This window comes from Ranitomeya variabilis, chromosome 3 (genome assembly GCF_051348905.1).
Source record: "Ranitomeya variabilis isolate aRanVar5 chromosome 3, aRanVar5.hap1, whole genome shotgun sequence".
Classification (NCBI taxonomy): domain Eukaryota; kingdom Metazoa; phylum Chordata; class Amphibia; order Anura; family Dendrobatidae; genus Ranitomeya; species Ranitomeya variabilis.
The window spans coordinates 636088126-636116031 of NC_135234.1; the positions used below are offsets into that span (position 1 = coordinate 636088126).

General features: G+C 45.2%; 1 protein-coding gene across 1 annotated transcript in view; it reads right to left on the bottom strand.

The window, feature by feature from the left end:
* Positions 1-8758: 8758 nt before the first annotated feature.
* Positions 8759-27906, bottom strand: part of CDK2 (cyclin dependent kinase 2) — a 51121-nt gene continuing 31973 nt past the window's right edge. The window contains exons 6-7 of the mRNA XM_077297572.1: positions 10754-10957; positions 8759-9744 (exon numbers count right to left, since the gene is read on the bottom strand). Of these exons, the coding sequence (XP_077153687.1) occupies positions 9643-9744; positions 10754-10957 (306 nt within the window). The 3' untranslated portion in view covers positions 8759-9642. The remainder of the gene's footprint in view (positions 9745-10753; positions 10958-27906) is intronic.

Consider the following 27906-nt stretch of genomic DNA (forward strand, 5'->3'; position numbering starts at 1 on the left):
ATGTATACGTGTGTATGTATATATATATATATATACACACACACACGTGTGTATGTATATATACGTGTGTATGTATGTATGTATTATATATGTATGTACTGCTCAAAAAAATAAAGGGAACGCTATATCACTGAATGAAATATTCCAGTTGTAAATCTTTATCCATTACATAGTGGAATGTGTTGAATAAAACTGAAAAATTATCAAAAGTAAATCACAACTAATATCTCATGAAGGTCTGGAGTTGGAATGCTGCACAAAATCAAAGTGGAAAATGAAGTTACAGGCTGATCCAACTTCAGTGGAAATGCCTCAAGACAAGGGAATGATTCTCAGTAGTGTGTGTGTGTTGTCTCCACGTGCCTGTATGACCTCCCTACGACGCCTGGGCATGCTCCTGATGAGGCAGCAGATGGTTTCCTGAGGGATATCCTCCCAGACCTGGACTAAAGCATCCGCCAACTCCTGGACAGTCTGAGGTGCAACTTGACGTTGGTGGATGGTTTGAGACATGATGTCCCAGATGTGTTCAATCGGATTCAGGTCTTAGGAACGGGCGGGCCAGTCCATAGCTTCAATGCTTTCATCTTGCAGTAACTGCTGCCACGTTCCAGCCACATGAGGTCTGGCGTTGTCCTGCATGAGGAACCCAGGGCCAACTGCATCAGCATATGGTCTCACAAGGGGTCTGAGGATCTCATCTCGGTACCTAATGGTAGTCAGGCTACCTCTGGCGAGCAGATGGAGGGTTGTGCGGCCCTCCAAAGAAATGCCACCCCACACCATTACTGACCCACTGCCAAACCGGTCATGCTGAAGGATGTTGCAGGCAGATCGCTCTCCATGGCTTCTCCAGACTGTCACGTCAGTCGTGCTCAGTGTGAACCTGCTTTCATCTGTGAAGAGCACAGGGCGCCAGTGAATTTTGCAAAATGACCTCCAGCAGGCCACAAATGTGCATGTGTCTGCACAAACGGTTAGAAACCGACTCCATGAGGATGGCCTGAGTGTCCGACGTCCACAGATGAGGGTTGTGCTCACAGCCCAACACCATGCAGGAGGCTTGGCATTTGTCACAGAACACCAGGATCGGCAAATTCGCCCCTGGTGCCCTGTGCTCTTCACAGATGAAAGCAGGTTCACACTGAGCACATGTGACAGAGTCTGGAGACACCGTGGAGAGCGATCTGCTGCCTGTAACATCCTTCAGCATGACTAGTTTGGCAGTGGGTCAGTAATGGTGTGGGGTGACATTGATTTGAAGGGCCGCACAGCCCTCCATGTGCTCGCCAGAGGTAGCCTGACTGCCATTAGGTACCGAGATGAGATCCTCAGACACCTTGTGAGACCATATGCTGGTGGTTGGCCCTGGATTGCAGGACAATGCCAGACCTCCCTAATGTGGCTGGAGTGTTAGCAGTTCCTGCAATATGAAGGCATTGAAGCTATGGACTGGCCCGCGCATTCCCCAGACCTGAATCAGATTGAGCACATCTGGGACAGCATGTCTCGCACCATCCACCAACGTCACGTTGCACCGCAGACAGTCCAGGAGTTGGCGAATGCTTTAGTCCAGGTCTGGGAGATCTGTTATGATCTGGTGACCTTGGAGCCGCATGAAACTTTCTCTGGAGTCGGTGGAACCTGTACTGACCGCAATCCTGAACTAACACCGCAACTAGAAGTAGCCGTGGGGTGTGCCTAACATACCCTAGACACCTTGACACAGCCGGAGGACTAAATACCCCTATAGATGGAAATGGGAATGCTATCTTGCCTCAGAGCAGACCCCCAAAGGATAGGCAGCCCCCCACGAATAATGACTGTGAGTAAGAGAATAGACAAACGCAGGTAGAAAACAGGATTTAGCAAAAGAGGCCACTCTAGCTAAATAGGAAAGGATAGGACAGATTACTAGGCGGTCAGTATTAAAACCCTTCCAAAAATATCCACAGCAGATAATACAAAAAGTTCCACAATCTAACTAAAGACATGGAATGTATATCTGCCACTCCAGAGAATCCAGCAAGACTGAGAAAATACTGACACAATCTAAGCTGGACAAGAAAACACAAAGAATAGCACTTAATTGTGAAGCACACAACATGTGTGCCACAGGGAAAAAGAACCAGACACTTATCTTTGCTGATTTGGCAGAAAGGCAGGAGGAACCAGGCAGAGGTCCTACACCTCCCAACAATTGACAACTGGCAAGGACTAATGAATCCTGCATGCCTAAATACCCCAGTCAGATCTGCAATCAGCAGATACACCTGACCAGGACTGCAACTCAGGGGCAACTGCATTACCACCTACAACCACCGGAGGGAGCCCAAAAGCAGAATTCACAACAGATCCCTCAGACCATCAGCCGCCTCATCAGGAGCATGCCCAGGCGTTGTAGGGAGGTCATACAGGCACTTGGAGGCCACACACAATACTGAGCATCATTTCTTTGTTTTGAGGCATTTCTACTGAAGTTGGATCAGCCTGTAATTTGATTTTCCACTTTGATTTTGAGTATCGTTCCAAATCCAGGCCTCCATTGGCTAATACATTTGATTTCCATTGATGATTGTGTGAGGCTGTTGTCAGCACATTCAACTTTGTACAGAACAAAGTATTCAATGAGAATATTTCAGTCATTCATTCAGATCTCGGATGTGTTATTTGAGTGTTCCCTTTATTTTTTCGAGCAGTGTATATGGATAGATAATTCCAAGGCCGGTGTTTAGTAATAAACATAATAAAATGGTACATAAAGAGTTAAATAAAGACACACACAAAATCTGCATTAGGCCAGGGTCACACTTGTGAGAAACTCGCACGAGTCTCTCACATCAATACCTGGCACTCGGGACCGGAGCTTTCAGCTACATAGAAATACATGCAGCCGCATGATCCAGTCCCAAGTGCCGGGTATTGATCTGAGAGACCGTGTAAGTTTCTCACAAGTGTGACCCCGGCCTTAATAAACGCAATGTTTATTAAAAAAAAGTAAAAAAAATAAAAATAAAAATGGCGCAGGATCCCATGCCATTTTCTGCGCCAGAGAGGGAAAGCTAGCGACTAGGGGCCGATGTTTATAGCCTGGGAAGGGCTTAATACCCATGGATCTTCCCAGGCTATGAGTATCAGCCTGCAGCTGTATATTTAGCCCTTACTGGCTATTAACCCCCCCCCCCCCCCAAGGAAAAAAAAAAATGCCATGGGGTCCCCCTATAATAGCCAGAAGAGGCTATGTAGACAGTTGCGGGTTGTTATTCATAGCCAGGAAGGGACCATGGTTATAGGACCCCCCCAAGCTGCAAACACCCGCACTCAGCCACCCCAGAAATGGGGCATCTGTAAGATGCACCAATTCCGGCACTTAGCCTCTCTCTTCCCACTGCCCTGTAGCAGTGGCATATGGGATAATAGGGGGTTAATGTCACCTTTGAATTGCAAGGTGACAACAAGCCGGCTTGGTAATGGAGAGAAGTCAATAAGACACCTATCCATTACTGATCCTATAGTTGTTAATGGGTTAAATACACACACACACACACACACACACGCAGAATGAAGTATTTTAATGAAATAAAACACTACAGTTTTGCCATCTTTATTGTTCTGCCAATCCATGCGACGCCCTCGATCTCCTGGAAAAAAAAATAAAAAAAATAATTAACAAATACTCCCTAGTCCGACACAGTCCATTTAATAACGAGAGTCCCACGATGAGATCCCCTATAGAGCTGTCACATCAGGAGATTTGACAGCTCCATAGGCCTCCAGTGACACGCTGACAGGAGAAAATGGCTCCTGCAGTGTTATCACTGAGGGTTCAATGGCCTCTCACTTTATGGAACTGCTGCGAGAGAATTTTCCCATGCAGCGGTGCCGCAAGTGACAGTATGAACTATACTGTACTCACAACAGCAGAGGGATACAGTGCGGAAGGATACCTTCCGTCATTGTATCACCGGAGCCCCTGGAGAGCAGTCGCATCTGCCGATGTGACAGCTCTCCACAGGAGATCGTCGTGGGACACTCGTTATTAAATGTGTTACATCGGATGAGGGAGTATACTGTTAGGTTGTTTAAAAAAATTTTTTTTTTCTTTACAGGTGATCGAGGGCTTCACTTTTACACTATGTTCCAAATTATTATGCAAATGATATTTTTCCCGGATTTTCCTAAATGGTCGGTCCAAATAACAGTCAGTCTAATAAAAGTCATCACACTTTAGAGTATACATCGAATTTTATTGAAGAAACATCCCAATGATAAGAGTATAATCTCCAAAATGAATAAAACCTCAAAATGCACTGTTCCAAATTATTAGGCACAGTAGAATTTCTAGACATTTGATATGTTTTAAAGAACTGAAAATGCTCATTTGTGGAATTTGCAGCATTAAGAGGTCACATTCACTGAACAAAAAAGCTATTCCAAAACATCCTAACAGGCCAAGTTACATGTTAACATAGGAACCTTTCTTTGATATCACCTTCACAATTCTTGCATCCATTGAACTTGTGAGTTTTTGGAGAATTTCTGCTTGTATTTCTTTGCATGAAGTCAGAATAGCCTCCCAGAGCTGCTGTTTTGATGTGAACTGCCTCCCACCCTCATAGATCTTTTGCTTGATGATACTCCAAAAGTTCTCTATAGGGTTGAGGACAGGGGAAGATGGTGGCCACACCATGAGTTTATCTCCTTTTATACCCATAGCAGCCAATGACTCAGATGTATTCTTTGCAGCATGAGATGGTGCATTGTCATGCATGAAGATGATTTCGCTCCTGAAGGCATGTTTCTGCTTTTTATACCATGGAAGAAAGTTGTTAGTCAGAAACTCTATACACTTTGCAGAGATCATTTTCACATCTTCAGGTATTTTAAGGGGCCCTACCAGCTGTTTCCCCATGATTCCGTCGCAAAACATGACTCCTCCGCCTCCTTGCTGATGTCGCAGCCTTGTTGGGACATGGTGGCCATCCATTACTCCATCCATCTGGACCATCCAGGGTTGCTCGACACTCATCAGTAAACAAAGCTGTTTGAAAATTAGTCTTCATGTATGTCTGGGCCCACTACAACCGTTTCTGCTTGTGAACACTGTTTAGGGGTGGCCGAATAGTAGGATCCTACACCTTGAGGTTCAAGGACTCCAGAGGCATCAGCGGCTTCAAATATCTGTTTGCTGGTTTGTAATGGCTTTTTAGCAGCTGCTCTCTTTATCCGATGAACTTGCCTGGCAGAAACCTTCCTCATTATGCCTTTATCAGCACGAACACGGCTGTGCTCAGATTCAGCCACAAATCTCTTAACAGTAAGGCTAGGGTCACATTGCGTTTATGGCTGAGCGCTAACGGACAGCGTTGCACGGGGAAATTAACGCCGTGCACCGCGTCCGTTAGCGCTCCCATTGCCCGCAATGTGCTAGCGCGTGTCATTTTCGGCACGCGCTAGCGATGTGCCGGTCTTTTGTAGTACGCCTCGGACGCTGCTTGCAGCGTCCGCGGCACGCCCGAGGTCCGTTCCCCACTCTCGCAGATCGGGGATCTGCGCTAGCGGGGACGTTTAACGCGACCCCGAAAAAGACATTGCGCTTAACGGATTGCCCTAACGCAATGTGACCCTAGCCTAAGAGGATCACGCTTAAATTTTCAAGAAATATCTAATGTTTTCATCCTTTGTCCAAGGCATTGCACTATTTGATGCTTTTCGGCAGCAGAGAGATCCTTTTTCTTTCCCATGTTACTTGAAAACTGTGGCCTGCTTAATAATGTGGAACATCATTTTTAAGTAGTTTTCCTTTAATTAGAATCACCTGGAAAACTAATTATCACATGTGTTTAAGATTGATTTCAGTAATCCATTGAGCCCTGAGACACAATACCATCCATGAGTTTATTTGAAAAAGAAAACAAATCGTTTTGACACTGTTCCAAGTTATTATGCGAATTGGATTTCACAGTGTAGGTGATTGGTGAGTATGTACTGTATGTTGTATGTACTGCATGTCTGTTTTTTTTACATTTGAACACAGTAGCCAGATAATGGGACTACTACTGTCCCATCATCCGGCTACCTGTCACTGTAGCAGGCATAGCCGGATGAGACTAGTAGTCCCATCGGACGATGCCTGCCTACACCCACACAGATAAACGCACACTTGCACAGTCTCCGCCCACACTCTCTTCCCCTCCCAATCTGCAGCGTTTCTTGCAGGCACAACTGCAGATCTTTTTTTAAACCTGCGGTTTTGCTGTGGATTGGCCTGACACAATGGAAGTCAATGGGCGCACAAACGCTGCAGATCCGCAAAAAAAAAAAATTGACATGCTGCAAAAAAAAAAACCTGCTGCGACTCCGTGCGTTTTTTCTTCAGCATGTGCTTGTGCACTACACTGCGGATTTGATGCAATTCCGCATGTCCAAAACGCTCCGGATCCACATCAAAATCCGCAGCGTGTGCACATAGCCTTAGAGGGGCAAAGCTATGGTGTCATTTTCAAAGCTAACTTATAGATCTCTGGTCTGACCATTGGAAGCCCCATTGATCTCGAGAATGGGATTTACACTTTGTCCCCCAATTAGCCACTCACATTCCAACATTTGGAGTGCTAATAGTACTTAGAGAACACAGTCTTCTGCACAGAGTTCATGTCCTCTCTGGCCACAGCGTGACAACTTAAGGAGACATTCTTTGTCACTGTTGTATATGACTGCATCTGAACGTGCACGTATAAGGTTATCTGAGCATGCATGCTTGTGTGCTAATAGTATTTGAGAATGCCGAAGATACTCAATGTGGGAGTCGCTGCGGCTTTATTTTTGAGGTATCACTAAGACCAAGGCAGGCCGCCCCTGTTGCTTCTTCCTGCCCTGATCCCCTAGACTGACGGGTCACTTCTTATGCAAAATCTCGTCAAACAAAGGGCGATCGGGGTGGATGGCTAGTCAGAGGGACCCATCCAGAGCTACCGCCACTCTAAACTATCAGCGTACTGTGGAGCACACAGATACAGTTAAACACGGCATTGGAGCAGGCCTGCACTACTACTCCACATTCTGTAGACCGCAGGTTGATTTATGCTTATGGTCTACAGAAAAGCAGGGACAAGGTTGGATGTCTTGGTGACGTCGTCACACTGGACTGCACATTTCCCACATTACTGAATTGGTCTGCCCACGCCTTGGTCCTATCTGCCAGCAGACACATCAGGATTCATGATTATAAACATAAGGATGAATGACCTCGGGGAGATCAAAACATCCAACACCACGGAGACACCATCACGTATTTCTCAACGCAGTGATCCAGAACACTGCCCCCCATCCCTTATGAGAAATATGCAAATGCATGTAGAAAAGCCGCGGAGACACCATCACGTGTTTCTCAACGCAAGCAATGAATAGCCAGGTCTTTCACTGGGAAGGAACAACCACGGGAAGGGCAGCATCCAATAAAGGACAACCACCTATGCCAAAACATGGTATCCATCCACAGCATTTTGGCATAGGTAGTTGTCCTTTATTGGATGCTGCCCTTCCTGTGGTTGTTCCTTCCCGGTGAAAGACCGGGCTATTCATTGCTTGCGTTGAGAAACACGTGATGGTGTCTCCGCGGCTTTTCTACATCAGGATTCATGGTTAGGAGAGTATAAAATTTATTTTTTTTCATTAAATAGTGCTCGTGGAGCGACTACTGAGGGCCATCCATTCAGTGTTGGGGGCTACTTAAAGCCATCATACAGTCGGGGGGGGGGGGGGGGGGGTCAAGTCAAGACTGATTTTTCGCACATACCAGTCTTCATGAAGAGTGCACTGGAGGCAAGGATTCGCTGAATTTCTGTCTTAATTTACACCACTTCACTCCTCACTGTAAGGCAAGAAGCATCCATTTGAATAGTGAGAAGAACTGGCATAAGATGGGAAAAGCCAAACATTTTATTGTGCAACTGAACTATGGACAATTTCTGCAACATTTCAGTTTTACACCAAAATGTGGAAATCTGGTGAATTACACAACAAAGTCCCTCCTTGAGTAATAGGTTCTACATGGCGCTTCTCAAATATGCCAAACGATAAGAGTTCTGCCCCTTACAGCACCAGCTGACATTAAGAATTAATCCCATCTCAGAATGTCATGGAGGAGATTGGAAGAACTCTGTCCAGCTCTGACCCCTGGAGGCTTAGCTATGGGATCAGCCGGACTACGCTGCCACCCCAACTCCCATAGACACCATACTCACTCAGATGTCATTCACCAAGTAAGGCAAACATGGTAATTGCCTTTTTCAAGCCTAGGATAATTCAGGTCCGGAGACCCGCTGGTCAGGCTGGGTATTAAATTCGAACATGGACATTTGTAAGTGGCCCTATGAATTTAGAAGATAAATGAGATTCAAGTTACAGTATATTGGGAAATGTGTAAGGTTTTGTTTTCAGGGCATACTCTGACTGTAGAGAAATGTAAGAGGAGCGCTAAGTGCGAACAGAGCCTTGTACTGCAGTTGTGCAACATGACATGATTATTAACGCAGCATCCCAGTACAGAGAATATGGAGAAAGCTCCAGTGTGGCAGGCCTCGCCAGTCTATGCATTACAAGCATTGGCATTAATTCAACAGCGGATATCTTACTATTGCAATGAACAGCTTTCGAATAGTGAAAGTCAGATGTTTTGCGTAAAGATAAACTATGTAAGTGCATTAATAATTCCTTGTGTTGGGGAATTGTGTACAAGTAATCGATGGAGACATACCATTAGATGAATTATATAATTTACACGGAAATTTCTCACACACATAAAACTGTATACAGACCCAGGAAAGCAATACAATAAAGTGAGGCCTTATGTGCTTGTGATAGGGACAAAGGTGAAATAAAATATTTTAATTAACTAAATGAACAAGCAAATACACTAAAACGAAACATCTATATTAAAAATACATGAAAACGGTGGTATGCATATCAGAGACAAGGTGCAGACTTTAGTATTAAACAATTTTTAAAAGATCTGTGCAACAAGAAACTTAGGGGAAAAAAAATTCTGAATATATTAAAATTGCTGGCGTGTCCTTGATGTATTAAAATGAGAAAATCACACTGTTCGGCTAGGTTCCAGCTCAGACTTGTATAGAAATATGGTTAGATGTGAAAGCCACTTAGGTCTTCAGCAGGCTCATACGGAAGGGGAGATTTCTGGCGATGTCAAGCCTTATAGCGCCAAAAATGTAGGGTCCAAGAAGCTTCATCTCCGAGCAGTTGCTGTCAAGTTCTGTTCATCCTCAATTCATGAAACCTTCAGTATAGACTGGAGGCATTCCCACAAGCAATAATGGTTTTCTGCACAGATCTTACAAAAAGCATGAAATCAATGCAAAGACATTCTCAAGGCTTCATAAATATTAAAACTTGTTATTTCTCAACTACACTGCAGAATCAATCCAGGATATAAAATCTGGACAGTCACCTGTAAAAGGACAATTCTTTAAAAAAAAAAAAAAGTTTTATTTAAATGGCACATTAAACGCCATGGTAATAAATAGTGAGGTATTATACATGTACTATTCTTAAAGCAGAAAGTCTTATTTTACATTGCTGTGCCATTACTCATTCAATGGACAATCTCCTCTCACAACCAGGTTAGTTAAGATGTGGAGTTGGTCTGCTGACATCACGGAAGAACGCGTGTGTTAGGGCGGCCTTCGCAGAGATCCTCTTGTTGGAATCGTATTGGAGCATTAGCTGTAAAGAAGATGATGCCGATTATGAGATCAGAAGCATAGTACACCAACTAACAAGCGTCAATGGCACCAATAAATATTAGAGCTCATCTCTTTCATTGTGCAAACTGTACGTAGCAGAAATTCATCCCATGAGTGACACATGGAGCAATTATGTAGCTAGGTCTGGAAACGCTAACTAGACTTTTCACAGCATAGTGAGCAGTGACTGAAGCCCCTCCGTGTACGTCCCCATGACTGAGACGGTGGAGCTGCTACAGTCACTATGTATACTATGTATGGAGGCTGTAATCACAGTGCACATATGGGCATTCAAGTCCTGAGCGTGCTGTGAGCAGTGACTGAAGGCGCCTTAGGCACCGCCTCTACGGCTGAAAGCGGGTGGCTACCAGGTGGAATAAGGTTCATTTTCTCCAGGTAGCCACACTTTCAGTACTGGGGAACTTTTTAGCGCCATTTACAATTCCCTGAAACACTGCAACATTTCAGAGAAAAACAGTGTAATAGCTGCCAGGGACCAAGCAGCACAGGAGACTGACTGGTCCTCGGCATATTCTCCCCACCCGCAGCCGGTGACAGATCACCGGGGACCTGCCTATCTGACTAGTCTCCCGAGCGGCTCTTTAATGTGCAGCATTACAGATTTGCAACATATATAGCTGAAGTTTTACAGCCACAGTCTAATAGATACTGCCCGTATATCAGGCAGCACGTATCAGTGGTCTGGTTCCCTTAATATTGTAAGGTATTGTACCATGTAGGCAAAAAAACAATGTCCGCTGTTCATGTTTCAAAGAGGACAGGAAATACTGCAGCAATTGTAACTTATGGTATTGGACATGGTGTATGAACATGACTAGAACAGAAAAAGCAAGATTTGTAAGAAAAATTTAAATAACTAATATAAGTTACACCATGTCTGGCATCTCACATTGTACAGATTGTTTTAAAGTAGAATTTTGATAGCCATTAAAGAAAGCCAAAACAAACAGATAACTGATGACACTTACAGCCAAAAGCTCTCTACCATCGTCATCCAGTGGTGGTACCACTTTACTAAATTCTTGCCGAGCCCATTTGGGGAATGTGGACTTATAGTCTGGCATAGTAGTCACTCCTGGCCATGTAGTCTCATCAGGAGTTCCCAATGTTCGGAAAATACGGAAAAGTTGATCAATTTCAGAGTCCCCAGGAAACAGAGCTCTTCGTGTTATCTAAGAGTGCAAAAAATAAAAGAAAAATTATAAGGCTACATTTTCCAAAATATCATGCACTTACATTACACCAACGCCTTCATGCCCTTTGACGTACAAGTGTGTCAGGAGTCGTGTCCATGACTTTGATGCGGGCTCGCACGCCGATCCCCCATTGCTCCCAGCAGATGATTATTCATTTAATCAGCTATCATATGCCTTTGTCAGCCGTGGGTGGGGCAGAGCTGTTAAATGCCACCTCAATAAGTAACAGTGGCACTTAATACATGCCAGAAGTGGGCAGTGTCATGCCACCTGCCCAATGCAGCGACCGTGACACGATCGCGGGGTGCCGATGGGTTGTCATGACAGCTGGGGATCTGCTGATGACCCCTGAGCTTTTAGCTGGCATTCATAGATCGTGATTTTAGCTATTCAAACTACATATAGTACAAGCGATCAGATGATCACAGCTTCAAGTCCCTTAAGGGGACTATTAAATAGAGTAAAAGAAATTGCCCAATTGAAAATTAAAACTAAAAATAAGAAAAAAAAACAAAAAAACATACTTTGTATTGCTGCATTTGTGAAATCTCAATCAAAATATAAAGCAAATAATCAAAATCAGTAAAAAGCTTAATGAGAGAAAAAAATGCCAGTCTCCATAGACCTATACCAGAGCTATTCTAGGCAGTGTTGGCTTGGTTGCTGAAGTCTCAATGACGGAGGCTGCCACTTCCATCGGTGCTTGCAAAGGTCATTAGAACATCCTTTACTTATGGAGTGTCATTTTAACCCTGTAACACAGCGTGTCATTTTTCAATACTACTTTTTGAGAGGTGGAACAAAGCAAAAAAACAGCAATTCTGTAATTTTCTTCTTTTATTAAACTGTTCGCCATTCACAGGTTAACTTTATTCTGTATTTGAAAATGTAATTTTGTTTTACCAATTCTGCACACAAAACAAACAAACCATCAAAGTAATTTAGACAGTTTTGTCTTTTAGGCCATCACTGAGCAGAATCAACATTAAAATAGTTTTACAGTATGGGTTGATGCGATTACAGTTATACCCAATTTATAGTTTTTGGGGGTTTGGATACAGCTGCCGCTCTCTATGTACTGAGCTGTGACTGAAGCGGTGTCTGTGGCGCCTCTATAACTGAAAGCCAGAGGCTACCCGCAGGAATAAAGTTAATTTTCTCTCGGCAGCCTGGCTTTCAGTACAGCAGTCGGGCAGCTTTGGAATGCAGTTAATCCATTAACTGCAGGTTCAAGAGCGTTTGGGGGATAAGACAATGAACCAAGCCTGAATTCAATAGCCTTTAGATATATGGCAGACCTGGAGGTTGCTGTGGAACCAATCGATACCCCGCAATCACGCTGCTGACACAGGAAACTTTCTCCCTCCTTCACAAGGCATCTGAGGAGTCCAAGTGCTGGAGACTCAGATATACCGTATATACTTGTGTGTAAGCGGAGTTTTCCAGAACATTTTTTTGTGCTGAAAACCCCCCCCCCCCCGGCTTATACACGAGTCAATTGTCCCAGAGGGCCGTCTGGGGAGAGGGAGCGGCGGAGCCACAGGTCACAGGGGCAGGAGCCAGCGGCTGTGGCTAAAGCCTGTGCTGCTGCTGTAATAGTGCACAGCCCCAGCCACAGGCTTCCAGCACATACCATACTCACCTACTGGCGCACCCTCAGTAGCACTGCATCTCCTTCGATCTGGCGCCAGCAGCTCTTCCGGCCAAGCGATCACGTGGCCCTGCACATTAAAGGCAATGCATAAGCACGTCTCTCCACTCCCATAGGTGTGGAGCGCATATTTATTACCTTAATGAGCCGGGCCACATGATCGCTCGGCCTGAAGAGCTGCTGGCGCCAGAACGAACGAGATACAGTGCCACTGTGGGTGTGAAAGTAGGATGTTTTTTTGTTTAGTTTTTTTTAACAGGAGTCATACATACATAGATAGGGGATAAGGAGACAGGGACGGGGGAGCCATGCATACAAGGACAGGTATTAGGGGACAATGCATACCCGGCTTATATTTGAGTCAATAAGCTTACCCAGTATTTTGTGTCAATATTAGGTGCCTCTGCTTATACTCGAGTATATACGGTAGCTCAGATCCCAACTGTATATTGCTACCACTGTGGATGGCATGGGCACAAAACTCCTTAATGCATAATCATGTATGTGTAAACTTGTTAACTTTAACTGTCCACATTTTGCGAGTACTATAATTGGGTTTGAACTGAATAGCAAACCAAACCAAAGGAAGGCATGAGAAAAGGAATGGGTAGTAGATGAAAAGGATGCAGAAAACCTGAATAACCGAAAAAATTACTGCGTCAATATATAAATACTCACTGTAGTTTTCTGAAAAAAAAATAAAAAAATATTAACCCCTTTACGCCCCTTGGCTGTTTGAACCTTCATGACCAGGCCAAATTTTACAACTCTGACTAGTGACTCTGCACGCTTCAACGGATACCACTGATTGAGATTTGTTTTTCTCCTGACATTTTACTTCATGATCATGGTAAAATGTATTTAATAAGACTTGCATTTATTTGTTGGGGGGAAAAAAGTTAGAATTTTTTTTTTACTTTTTATGCCCTTAACCCAGTCATGACCCGGGATATTTTCGTTTTTCGCTCCCCTCCTTCCCAGAGCCATAACTTTTTTAATTCTTCGTCAATATGGCCATGTGAGGGCTTATTTTTTGCGGGACGAGTTGTACTTGTGAACAACATCATTGATTTTAGCATGTCATGTACTAGAAAACTGGAAAAAAAATTCCAAGTGCGGTGAAATTGCAAAAAAGTGCAATCCCACACTTGTTTTTTGTTTGGCTTTTTTGCTAGGTTCACTAAATGCTAAAACTGACCTGCCATTATGATTCTCCAGGTAATTACGAGTTCATAGACACCAAACATGTCTAGGTTATTTTTCATCTAAGTGGTGAAAAAAAATTCCAAACTTTGCTAAAGAAAAAAAAAAAAAGCGTCATTTTCTGATACCCGTAGCGTCTCCATTGTTCGTGATCTGGGGTCGGGTGAGGGCTTACTTTTTGCGCGCCGAGCTGACATTTTTAATGATACCATTTTGGTGCAAATACGTTGTTTTGATCGCCCGTTATTGCATTTTAATATAAATGTCATGGCGACCAAAAATCGCAATTCTGACGTTTCGAGTTTTCTTCTCGCTTCGCCGTTCAACGATCAGTTTAATCCTTTTTTATTGATAGATCGGGCGATTCTGAACACGGCAATGCCAAATATGAGGTTTGTTTTTTTTATTGTTTTATTTTGAATGGGGTGAAGGGGGGGGGATTTAAACTTTTATATTTTTAAAACATTTTTTTTTTTACATGCTTCAATAGCCCCCATGGGATGCTAGAAGCTGGCATAATCTGATCGGCTCTGCTACATAGGAGCGAAGCTCAGATCACCCCTATGTAGCAGAATTGTTGCTTTGCTATGAGCGCTGACTACAGGAGACCTCTGGTTGTCATGCCGACGCATCGCTGACCCCCGATCACATGACGAGGGTCAGCGATGCATGCATTTCTGGCCAGAAGCACTAGTTGAATGCCGCTGTCAGTGTTTGACAGCGGCATTTAACTAGTTAATAGCGGTGGGTGGATCGCGATTCCACCTGCCGCTATTGCGGGCACATGTCAGCTGTACAAAATAGCTGACATGTCCCGGCTTTGATGCGGGCTCACCGCTGGAGCCCGCATCAAAGCAGGGGATCCGACCTCGGACGTACTATCCCATCCGAGGTCAGAAAGGGGTTAAATCAGTCACACAAAATCTAATATATAAAGCTGTGTGTGTGTGTGTGTGTGTGTGTGTGTGTGTGTGTGTGTGTGTGTGTGTGTGTGTGTGTGTGTGTGTGTGTGTGTGTGTGTGTGTGCGCGCAGTCACACGTCTGGACCCCGAGAGCGTCATAGGCTATGTTGTGAGGGGAAATTTTAACCTCGCGCTTTCCAATTCACCAAACAATTTTGCCCCCATCTACATAATGGGGAAAAAGTGAAATGAAAAGTGTTGGAGGCAAATTGACAGCTGCCGGATGTGAACAAGGGGGACTTAAAGAATGAGAGCGATGGCGCCAAAGAGTATATACCGTACAGTTGCTAAGGTGGGGCCCCGACATGGGATACTCACCACACACGGGGATATGAACACAAACACAAAATGCGCCACACACTACCACGTGCTTGAACACATATCACCCTCAGCACACATTTCACCACACATACACCAACCTTGCCACATAAAAGTCGAAACACAAAAGTCGCCGCGCAAAACTCGCCACATGCAAAACTAGCCACACGTGCAAAACTCACCTCATGGAAAACTCGCCACACGCAAAACTTGCACACGCGGAAAAATTGCCACATGCACAAAAGTTGCAACACATGCAAAAGTTGCCTCACACAAAACTTGCACATACTCAAAACGCACCACACATAAAACTCGCCACGCGCAGAACGCGCCATGCGCAAAACTTGCTGCACACAACTTGCTACACTAACCTGTCACATGCAACTCGACACACAAAAAGTTTCTACACGCATGTCGCCACACAAAACTCATCTCACAAAAGTCGCTACATGCATGTCGCCACACGCACCTCAACACACACAACTTGACACATGAAACTCGCCCTAAAACACACACAAGTCTGGTATTACCCTTCAAAAATAAAAATCTGATTAATAAGCAGACAAACTACAAGAGCAACAAATGTACCATATAGGAAATACGACAGCTGTCAGTCACATGACCTGTCTATTATGTGTATGTGTGAGCTAATATATACTGCCAGGGGGGAGGGCTTCCTGTTGGCTGGGGATTTATCAGGCTGCCAATTTAGCTTACAAATACTGAGGTAAAAATACTGACCAAATAACGTGTGAACGCGGTCTAATACAGGAGGAGATGACATACAGATATATACTATAAACAGGGGAGATGACACAAAGATATGTACTATATACAGGAGAGATGACACACGTATATACTATATACAGGGGAGATGACATAGGTATATACTATATACAGGAGATGACAGGTATATACTATATACAGGAGGAGATAACACGCATATATACTATATATAGGGGAGATAACAGATATATACTATATACAGGGCCGGCGTTTGGCACAGGCAGACGCCTGGGGCCCCCACCTACAAGGGAGCCCCCTGCATCTGCAACCCCTGTAAGAAGTGCCCAGAGGGTTTTCAGCAGCGAATAATGCTGTGCATTGCTCTGTAGTCCCAGAACGTGTCTCCCAAACCCCCTTGAGACCCCCTCAGTGCAGTGAGCTCTGTGCTGATTGCTGTAGGATCAGGTTTCACAGTCACATACAGCAGCCATCAGCATAGGCTCTGACCACAATCACTGAATCATTGCTTGCAATCTGACAGGGCGACCTGCTGTCACTACTGTCTGGATGACACAAGACAGGAATATTGTCTGCTGAATCAGGGCATTTATTATATAGAAATAAATTAATTCCACGTGAAACAATAAGGGTAAACTATACACATATATAGCACAGGTGTGCATAGGAATCAGCGTTTTTGGTGCATTTTTTTTGCAGCCAAAACCTGCTCTCTTGGCAGTGAAAAATAGAATTAGTTCTTACCGGTAATTCGGTTTCTAGGAACCTTCCACGACAGCCACTTCGGAGGTTGTCTTCCCCGCCCTAATAGGGGACAGGAACAATAAGAGGTTAAATACCCCTCCCCTTCCGGCACCGCCAGTGTTTTCCTGGACACCGTAGCATGTATAATTACCACAAAAGTGCAGGAATCATCCAATAAGAATATCAGATAGGGAGGGAAATTAGTGCTGTCGTGGAAGGTTCCTAGAAACCGAATTACCGGTAAGAACTAATTCTATTTTCTCTAGTCACCTTCCACGACAGCCACTTCGGAGTAGTAGCAACAACTAATTTCTCTAGGGAGGGACCACAGCCTGCAGAACACGTCTGCCAAATGTTAAATCCCTATTGAAATTAAGCCGGTAATGTCTGGTGAACGTATGGATGGACGACCAGGTGGCGGCTCTGCAAATCTGCTCTGATGAGGCATTCCCCCTCTCTGCCCATGATGTTGCCATCGCTCGGGTAGAGTGTGCTTTTAGAGAGGCAGGTGGATCCAGTCCCTGTGATGAATATGCCAGACAAATAGACTGTTTAATCCATCTTGCAATAGTGTTTTTTGCCACTTTCTTTCCCTTGTTTCGTCCCGAGAACTGGATGAATAAATTTTGATCAATTCGCCAGGCTTCAGTCTGTTGTAAGTAAGATAAGACCACCCTGCGAACATCCAAGGTGTGGAAGGCCTGTTCTTTAGGGTTGGAGGGGCTTGGGCAAAATGAAGGTAGTAGAATGTCCTGATCTCTGTGGAAATTCGAGACCACTTTAGGTAAAAAGGACCGGTCTAGTTTTAGTATAATGCTATCCGCAGTGACCGTTAGATAAGGCTCCTGTATCGACAGGGCCTGTAACTCACCAATCCGTCTAGCCGTAGTGATTGCAACTAGAAAGACTGTTCTCAAAGTTAAGTTCTTTATGGTTATAGCATCCAGGGGTTCAAATGGACTCTGGGTTAGTGCGTTAAGTACTGTATTGAGGTCCCAGGAAGGCACCTTACTACGGAGCGTAGGACGAATTCTGGATGCTGCTGTCATAAATCGCTTGATCCAGCGGTGATTGGCTAAGCTGAAATCAAAAAAGCTACTAAGGGCCGATACTTGCACTTTGAGTGTGCTAGGGGTAAGGCCCATTTCCAAGCCCTTCTGTAAAAATTGTAAGATTTTTGCTATATCAGGATTGAAGGGGTCTGGAACTTCTGGGGAGCACCAGGACGTAAATTTTTTCCAGACCTTAGTATGGATGGCGTTGGTTACCGCTTTCCTGCTTTTTTGAAGGGTCTGAATTACGTCATCCGAGAGACCTTTAGCTTTTAGGATTGTGGCTTCAGTAGCCATGCTGCCAAGTTCAACCTGTTTAGGACTGGATGTAGTAGGGGACCCTGGTGTAGAGATCGAGCTTTTGAGGTAGAAGGCAGGGACCTTCCAGGGCCATATCTAACAGGGCGCCGCACCAACTCCTCCCGGGCCATAATGGGGCAATCAAAATTGTGGTCACTCCATCTGCTCTGATCTTTTGCAGAGTTTTCGCCAGCATGGGAATGGGAGGAAAAGCATATGCAAGGTTGAACTTCCACTGCTGTGAGAAGGCATCTATTCCCTGTGCCTTGTCTTTGTGATGAAGGGAGAAAAATGTTTCTACCTTCGCATTTTGTCTGTTGGCGAATAGATCCACCTCTGGAGTACCCCATTTTGAGGTTAGGGATTGAAACACTGTTTGGTCTAGGGACCACTCTCCTGGATGAACGTCTTTCCTGCTGAGGAAATCTGCCTGAGTGTTGTCTAACCCCCTCAGATGTACCGCTGTGACCGATAGAAGGTTTTTCTCTGCCCAGAAAAATATTCTTGCAGCTACTTCCTTCAGAGAGGCATACTTCGTTCCTCCCTGGTGTCGTAGATAGGCTACCGTGGTCATATTGTCCGAGTAAATACGAACGTGATGATTCTTGATCAGCGAAAATGACGCTTTTAGGGCTTCCTCTACAGCTTTTAGTTCCCTTAGATTCGAGGAGCTGCTGCTGATATTCGATGCCCATTGTCCCTGAAAGTGGAAACCCTCTACCACTGCACCCCAGCCTCTTTTGCTGGCATCTGAGCAGAGTGTTTTTAGGGGAAGGTGATCCCAGCTGACTCCTCTCTGGAGATTTTGGGAATCTAGCCACCATTTTAGAGATGCTTTTACATGGCCAGGAAGAGGAATCTTTTGACTCCGTGGAATCTGTCGTCTCCTGGAATGTAGGAGTACGTAAGTCTGGAGAGCTCGTGTGTGAGCCTGGGCCCAGGACACTGATTGTATACATGCGGTCAGGGACCCCAGTACAGACATTGATTCTCTGAGGGTCGGTGTACGCTGGCCCCTGAATTTGGCTACTTTGTGGACAAGGTTGATTTGATGATCTTTGTTTTTCCAAACGTTTTATTAAATTTTGTATTTAACCGGGAAGGGTAAACGAGGGAGGGAAGGAAGGGAGGGAGGGATAAGAGGCTAGGGAAAGATCCCCTATGAAGATAGGGGATACAGGCAATCATAGTATTGTAAAAATTACAAAATAGGTGTGGCATCATAAAATAATACAAAGTAGATTTTAAGTAGGGTAAACGTAGCTCTTTTAAACCAAAAAAGTAATAACTTAGTTGTAATAGGCAATAGAATCTAGGTTATATGTAATGCTATAGCTTGGTATGGCTGAAACACCGTAGTAGGCCTTATGTAATACGCTGTAGCTTAACGAAGAGAAAAACCTAGAATAAAAGGAGATGGTTAAAGAATGCAATGACATACGTAATGCAATAATATTCTAAAGCAGTCCAGTAAACTTGAATAACATATGAAGGCCTGTCAGTTCTGGGTCATCTCCAGATGACCTTAGGAGTAGGACCATTTAATGGTCCAAGACTAATTGGGCAACAAGTTCGGTTCAATCACATGTTGTGACCTGGACTATACAAAGAGAAGAGAAACATTCAGGAGTTAATTTTGGGTTTGGAAGTAGGGTCAGAAGAAGATCTGGGAAGTCCTATACCCGCACGATCTAGGAAGTCCATCGCAACTGCTGGAGAAGTAAAAGTACGCCATTTTGCCGCGAAGAGGAATCTTAGACTAGAGAACTGGTGCCAATTATATTGCATTCCAGCCTGTTGCAGTTTATTGGTGACGAACTGAAACCGTTTACGTTTTTGCATAGTGTCCTTGCACAGATCCCTGTACAAGGTCAAGTGTCCATATTGAGACGAGAGAAACCTTGGCTCCCTTGCGGCGACTAGCAGCGAGTCTCTTAGCCAATTGGGATATAGTGAGACGATGACATCAGCGGCAGTATTGGGCGGGAGAAAGGGAGGTCTCCGTATCCTAAATGCTTTCACTATTAGGTTTTTACCTTTAGTCTCGGGGAGCATGTAAGATATCATAGATGAGATATATTTTTCTAACTGAAGTTTCCCCACCGATTCCGGGATACCACGGACTTTCAAGTTGTTTTTTCTTTTGTAATTTTCAAAATCAGTTAATTTGGCCCTGAAGGAGTCTATATCGTTTTTTAGATTGACCAGGGGATCTGGACATGCAGGCTCGCCCTCCGCATCATTACAAAACGCCAACCTTTGGTGTTTGTTTGGAGAGTAGGATTTATTCGGGATGTTGGGAGAATCATCAGAGGTCATGTTGATGTTAGAGAATGGGGCACCGCCAATTTGCGAAAAAACTTCTCTGAATAGTTTTTTGAATATTTTTTCAGATGACCTAGTTCCCTTTAGCTCCATAGATGACAGAAGAGCCTTACACAGGTTAACCATGAATTTCATAGAGGGATACTCGTCAGAGGCCTTAATGTTATCAATCGGGGAGTGAATAGGGACCTCCCTGCATGGCTGCTCTTGCTCCATGTCGCTCACATCTGAGGTTTTTGACGTATTATCTGAACCAATAAAATCCTCAAAATCACTGGACTCCTCTGAGAATCCCTCTAGATCTGATAGCCCCTCATTGTCACAGTCAACCATAAAATCTTTAAAATCGTGGTCAGAGGAAGCTGAGGAATCTGTATGATTGTCTGAGTGTGCACCTTTCTCTTCCATTGATGTCATAGAAAGATCCGGGGTCAAATAGGGGTTATCAAAATTAAACTGTTCTTTGATTTTCTTTTCAAGCCCTGTGGCCAAAGATTTCATAAGTGACTTGGGCAACAACACAGCATGTTCTGCTGTTTTATTACATAATGATGGTATGCAGTCATTGGTGGAGTTCATTTGGCTGCCTAATTCCATTTTTATTGCCTCCTTCTTATCATTGCACAACAGTGGGGGTGAATAGGAGCCATATCTGTGGTTGGGCCCCTGCTGGAAATATGGCTCCGCCCCATCTCCCATGAGCCTGTCCCCTTTTGAATTATTTTGCTTGTAGTTGCTTTTATTATTATCGTTCTCATTCTTTTTGTTGGGGAGCAACCTTCCCCCCTTGCTCTGGGGGGGCGATCGGCTCCCACAGCACTCTCCTTCTGAATTTAATGCAGCGGGCGAGTCCCACCGCTGCTCTGTGAACTCTCTGCCCCCTGCTGCGGCTCCCGGAGTCTGGCGTCCCCTGTTCCACTTACTTCCGGGAACGAACTCCTTCGCGTCGCTCCTCAGTGTGCCGCTCTGTATCGGAGGGATCCCTCCGCGCCTGAACTGTCGCTCCGTTGGTAACTCCGCTCTTGGCTCCCACAACGGCGCGGTGGCTGGCGCCGCTGACATGGATCCTCGGTTCCCTCTCCTGTCCTCACCGACCGGCGTCGCTGATTTGCCCGGCGTCGTAGATTTGACCGGCGTCGGGATTCTTGTAGCCGGCGCTCCAGCGTTGTTCAAGGTATCCCTCCGCCGCATCGCTGCGTTGTGGATCTCAGCGGTTCCTCTGCCTCCCACCGACGTACCTGCAGTCTTTGTCAGAGTTGGTGCAGGGGCAGGGGACCCCAGAGCTGCTGTCTGGGTGATTTTCTGTACACTTTGGTGTTGCAGGACCTCTGGTTTTCGGCCGTTAGCTCCATTGCTTTGGCTCCCGGGACTTCTTTCTTCCTCACCAGGGGGAAGCCTGCTGCTGCCGCCATTGTTCTTCTCCCGGGTATTCCTCTGCCCAAATGAGGGAGAATTCTTAGGTGTGCCAGCGATTTTCCTCTTCCCTCTTGATCCTGGCATGTTTATATATGTTGGGGAATAGGATAGTCCAGAATTAAGTAGGCTGAATTAGTAGCAATTAAGGGATTAACAGGAGCCCAGCAAAAGCACGTCCACTCCTTTCCCTTGGCAAACCACGCCCCCCTGATTTGATGATCTTTGGGCAGAAAAGATGTTCTTACTTCCGAGTCCAGTAGCACCCCCAGACATTTTCTCCTTGTGGAGGGACGGATCTCTGACTTCTCCAGATTTGGGATCCAACCCAGAGTTTGTAATATCTCTAGGGTCTTTGATACGTCTGTTTCCAGACGGAGGGCAGATGGAGCCATAATCAGGAAGTCGTCTAAATACGGGACGATGCATATTCCTTGTTGACGGATGAAGATTATTGCTTCTGCCATAATTTTCGTGAAAACCCGTGGGGCTGATGAGATGCCGAAGGGGAGGACATTGAACTGGAAATGTTCGATCTGGTGACCCTTGGAGACTGCGAATCTGAGGAATTTCCTGTGCTCTGGGTGGATTGGCACATGGTAATACGCATCCCTCAGATCCACAGTCGCCATCATCCAATTTTGACCGATGAGGGGGATTACGGATTTGACTGTCTCCATTTTGAATCTCCTGTACCGGACTGATTCGTTCAAGGGTTTCAAATTTATGATAATTCTGTTCTTCCCCGATGGCTTGGTTATCAGAAAAAGGCGTGAATAATGACCACGTCCTTCCTCCAATTTCAGTACCTGCGAGATCACATTTGACCGCAGTAGTTTTTGTAGATCTTGTAACAAGGAGTTTTGGAGGTCTGGGTTTTGAAGGGAGGTTATCTTTAGGCATTGAGGGGGTTGTCTCACGAATTCTATTTTTAGTCCCTCTTGAACTGTACGAAGGACCCACTTATTTGTGGAGATGTTCTGCCACTTGGTGAAAAAACGTGAGAGTCGACCCCCGACCGGAGCACAGTCATTGCTTATCTGGGGTCTGTTGGGCCTGAGGGGCCAGGATATTTTTTCCCCTGCCTCCCTTGGGATAGCTCCACCTTCCCGTTTTGCCTTTTCCTCTCTGTGAAGATTGGTCACGGGAGGGACGAAAAAAGCGTTTTTTAGGAATCTTCTGCTCAGGGAGAGATTTCTTTTTATCTGCCGCCTTATCCAAAATGTCATCCAGAACGGGTCCAAACACATTATGACCCTGAAAGGGTATGCTACATAATTTGGACTTGGAGACAAAATCGCCTCCCCAGGATTTTATCCAAAGTGCTCTCCTGGATGAGTTAGAAAGGACGGCAGCTTTTGCGGCTACTCGGACCGATTCAGCAGAAGCATCAGCTAGGAATCCCGTTGCCTTCTGTAGCAAGGGTAGGGAGTCTAAAATCTCCTCTCTTGGGGTACTCTGTGTCAAGTGATCCTCAAGCTTGCGTAACCAGACAAATAGCGATCTGGCCACGCAAGTGGAGGCTATATTGGATTTTAGTAAATTTGTGGAGGTGTCCCAGGACTTTAACAAACTCTCTATTTTACGATCCATCGGATCCTTGAGTTGCGAAGAGTCCTCAAATGGAAGGGCTGTTTTCTGAGTTACCCTGGAGACCTGCACATCCACTTTCGGGGTTTCCCATAGAGAGTTATCCCCGTCCAATGGACACCGGTTTTTTAGCTCTGATGGCACAGTCAGACCCTTTTCAGGGAGGTCCCATTCATGAAGAATTAGATCTCGTAAATTCTTATGTACTGGAAACCCTTTTTGATCTTTGGGTTTCAGACCCTCAAACATCTCATCTTGTACTGTGAGTGTAACTTCTTCATCCTCTACCCACATGGTGCCTCGTACTAAACTGATTAGGTCACTCATGTCCTCAGAATTAAAGTAGTACTTTTTTGTTTTCTGATTTAAGGGTGGGAGTTGAAGTGGAGCCTTCATTTTCCCAGTTATCTTCCGAACCCGAGGACTGGATTTCCCCTGAGTCTGGGTCGGATTCTACTGGGTCTTTTTTCCTCTTCTTTGGAGGGGGTGGCTGAGGCACCGACATCTGTGAGAAGGTGGCCATAGAGGAACGGACCTCATCTTTAATGAGGGATCTAATGCTATCCAGCAGCGAGGGCTGTTCAGCGCGTAGGACCTCATCCGTACAGGATTGGCTGAGCTTTTTCCCGTATGTTAATGGGAGTTTGGTCGCACACACTTTACATTTGCGGCTTGATTTTCTAGGATCAGAAATCTTTTCTCCCTATAAAAGAGAGAAAGAGGGATTGCTAAGCCACTTAAGGGTATATACTTATATATACATATGTGTATATACGGGATAGCTGGGCCCAACACCTGCTACTTACTTTGGTAGGAGGGGGAACGCTCGCATCTGCAGAAGCAGAGCAAGGGGGTCTGTCACCGTCCATGTCCGTCACGTAGTGAACAGTCAGACAGCTTACCTTGCTACCCGGATCTCTTATGAAGGATCGAAGGGCCAGCGCCATGGTGCTCCCCCCACCCCATTGCCCGATTGGGGTAGGGTCCTGGAACGCCCCCGAAACCGCTGCTGTATGGCGTGTTTGCTGCTTCGGACGCCATTGCCGGCCGGTGCGTGCTCCCTGGAGCGCACCTGAGTGAACCGGAAGTGACGCGCGTCAACCCGGAAGTGACCCAGCCGTCGGCCGGCTACAGACTCCGGAACGCGCGCCACCTCCAGCGCTGCAGCCAGGGAGGAGGAAACCGGGGGGCTGCAGGTGGCCCCCGGTACGCACCTCACCGCCCCGCATTACCCCACGAAGGGAGCGCAGGAGGGGCGGGAAGGTCCAGAGTCCCTCCAAAGAGAGGAGGCGGGAGCAGCGTTCTTTTGAGGAGGGACGCCCGACCTCATGCTGCCCGGCTTCTGGTAAGTGGAGCTCCGGTCGCCGCCCACGGCAGCCCCTTCAGAATCTCTTCATGCCCCATAGGGGACAGGAAAACACTGACGGTGCAGGAAGGGGAGGGGTATTTAACCTCTTTGTGTTCCTGTCCCCTATTAGGGCGGGGAAGACAACCTCCGAAGTGGCTGTCGTGGAAGGGGACTAGAGAAACACTGCTTTCAAAGCACCCATTTTTTTAGGGAATGTGCAGAGGATCCGGAAATGGCAGCCCTTTGGATGCAGTGGACATGTGCTGCGTCCAAAGTGCTGCCATCTTTTGAACACAGGTGATTCCGCATCTGTTCATTGATCTGTGCGGAATCCCTGCATCCTATACATTGCAAGGGTGAGATTTCTCTGGTGGAGACTCGCGTCTGCGCCATATAAATTAGCATGCTGCAGCCTGGACAGACGCGCCGCATATCAGTCTCTGCGGGTGAGGTTCGGGTGTCGGTGCGCGCATAGTAGAGATGGAATTTCTTGAAATCCCCTCCACTATGCTGTAACATCTGGCCGCTGCGGGTTGGAAGCTGTACAAGTACACAGCAGCCAACCCGCAGCGTTTACCGACTGTGTGCATACACCCTTAGAGCTTTTGCTGTTCGTTTTTTACAGTATGCATTTTGTCTACAGTACATGTTTAACCCCTTCATTACCCAGCCTATTTTGATCTTAATGACCTGGCCGTTTTTTGCAATTCTGACCAGTGTCCCTTTATGAGGTAATAACTCAGGAATGCTTCAACGGATCCTAGCGGTTCTGAGATTGTTTTTTCGTGACATATTGAGTTTATTTGTAAAAAAAACGGAAATTTGGCGAAAATTTCGCAATTTTCACATTTTGAATTTTTATTCTGTTAAACCAGAGAGTTATGTGACACAAAATAGTTAATAAATAACATTTCCCACATGTCTACTTTACATTAGCATAATTTTGGAAACAATTTTTTTTTTTTGCTAGGAAGTTACAAGGGTTAAAATTTGACCAGTGATTTCTCATTTTTACAACAAAATTTACAAAACCATTTTTTTTAGGGACCACCTCACATTTGAAGTCAGTTTGAGGGTTCTATATGGCTGAAAATACCCAAAAGTGACACAACTGCACCCCTCAAGGTGCTCAAAACCACATTCAAGAAGTTTCACAGCAGCAGAAGCAACATGGAAGTAAAAAATGAACATTTAACTTTTTAGTTACAAAAATGATCTTTTAGCAACAATTTTTTTATTTTCCCAAGGGTAAAAGGAGAAACTGGACCACGAACGTTGTTGTCCAATTTGTCCTGAGTACGCTGATACCTCATATGTGGGGGTAAACCACTGTTTGGGCGCACGGCAGGGCTCGGAAGGGAAGGAGCGCCATTTGACTTTTTGAATGAAAAATTGGCTCCAATCTTTAGCGGACACCATGTCGCGTTTGGAGAGCCCCCGTGTGCCTAAACATTGGAGCTTCCCCACAAGTGACCCCATTTTGGAAACTAGACCCCCCAAGGAACTTATCTATAAGCATAGTGAGCACTTTAAACCCTCAGGTGCTTCACAAATTGATCTGTAAAAATGAAAAAGTACTTTTTTTTCCCCACACAAAAATTATTTTAGCCTCAATTTTTTCATTTTCACATGGGCAACAGGATAAAATGGATCCTAAAATTTATTGGGCAATTTCTCCTGAGTACGCCGATACCTCATATGTGTGGGTAAACCACTGTTTGGGTGCACGGCAAGGCTCGGAAGAGAAGGCGCGCCATTTGACTTTTTGAATGGAAAATTAGCTCCAATCATTAGCGGACACCATGTCGCGTTTGGAGAGCCCCTGTGTGAATAAACATTGGAGCTCCCCTACAAATGACCCCATTTTGGAAACTAGACCCCCCAAGGAACTTATCTAGATGCATAGTGAGCACTTTAAACCCCCAGGTGCTTCACAGAAGTTTATAACGCAGAGCCATGAAAATAAAAAATAATTTTTATTTTCTCAAAAATGATTTTTTAGCCCACAATTTTTTATTTTCCCAAGGGTAACAGGAGAAATTGGACCCCAAAAGTTGTTGTCCAGTTTCTCCTGAGTACGCGGATACCCCATATGTGGGGGTAAACTACTGTTTTGGCACACGTCGGGGTTTGGAAGGGAAGTAGTGACGTTTTGAAATGCAGACTTTGATGGAATGCTCTGCGGGCGTCACGTTGCGTTTGCAGAGCCCCTGATGTGCCTAAACAGTAGAAACTCCCAAGTGACCCATTTTGTAAACTAGACCCCCAAAGGAACTTATCTAGATGTGTAGTGAGCACATTGAACCCCCAAGTGCTTCACAGAAGTTTATAACGCAGAGCCGTGAAAACACCGGATTACGTACCGGTAATGCTCTTTTATAGAGCCACGACAGCACCCACTTGAGAGAGGGGATCCGCCCCTAGGAACAGGAAACCCTATGGAGAGATAAAAGGGGCGGTCCCCCTCGCTCCCACAGTTGGGTTACAGAGATTGCGAGGAACCGCCCACCAGATTTAGTATGCAATTTGATTTCATCATTTATCATTAGTTAACTTAGTATGGCTAACTACAAGAACCAAAAAAAAAAAAAACACCCTTAATCGTGCTTTTATAAAAATAACTTAATAGGGTGGGAAGTAAAGGGGTGCTGTCGTGGCTCTATAAAAGAGCATTACCGGTACGTAATCCGGTGTTTTCTCTTCGCCACGACAGCACCCACTTGAGAGACTTTCAGAGATAGTCATTTGGGAGGGATCACAGTGTTAAGAACTGATCTACCAAAGGACAGGTCAGATGAAGAAGACAAATCCAATCTATAGTGATTATAGAATGTAGTAGGAGAAGCCCAGGTTGCGGCCTTACATATTAGTTCTATTGGAACTTCCGCTCGCTCGGCCCAGGATGATGCTATCGCACGAGTGGAATGTGCTTTTACGGTCTCAGGCGGGTTCTCCCCTTTGGATGAATAGGCCAGACATATTGCATCCCGAATCCACCGAGATAAGGTACCCTTCGTGATTCCATCTCCTTTCTTATGGCCCTGGAAAGAAATAAAGAGAGCCCTGCTCTTCCTCCAGGTGCTAGTTCTGTCTAAATAGGCTAATATGGCTCTCCTCACATCTAATGTGTGGTATTTTTGTTCTTCCTGATTCGTAGGGTTATCATAGAAGGAGGGAAGAAAAATTTCTTGTGACCTATGGAATTTAGTACATACTTTGGGCAAGTAGGAAGGGTCTGTTTTTAGGACAATTCTATCTGGAAATATAGACATAAA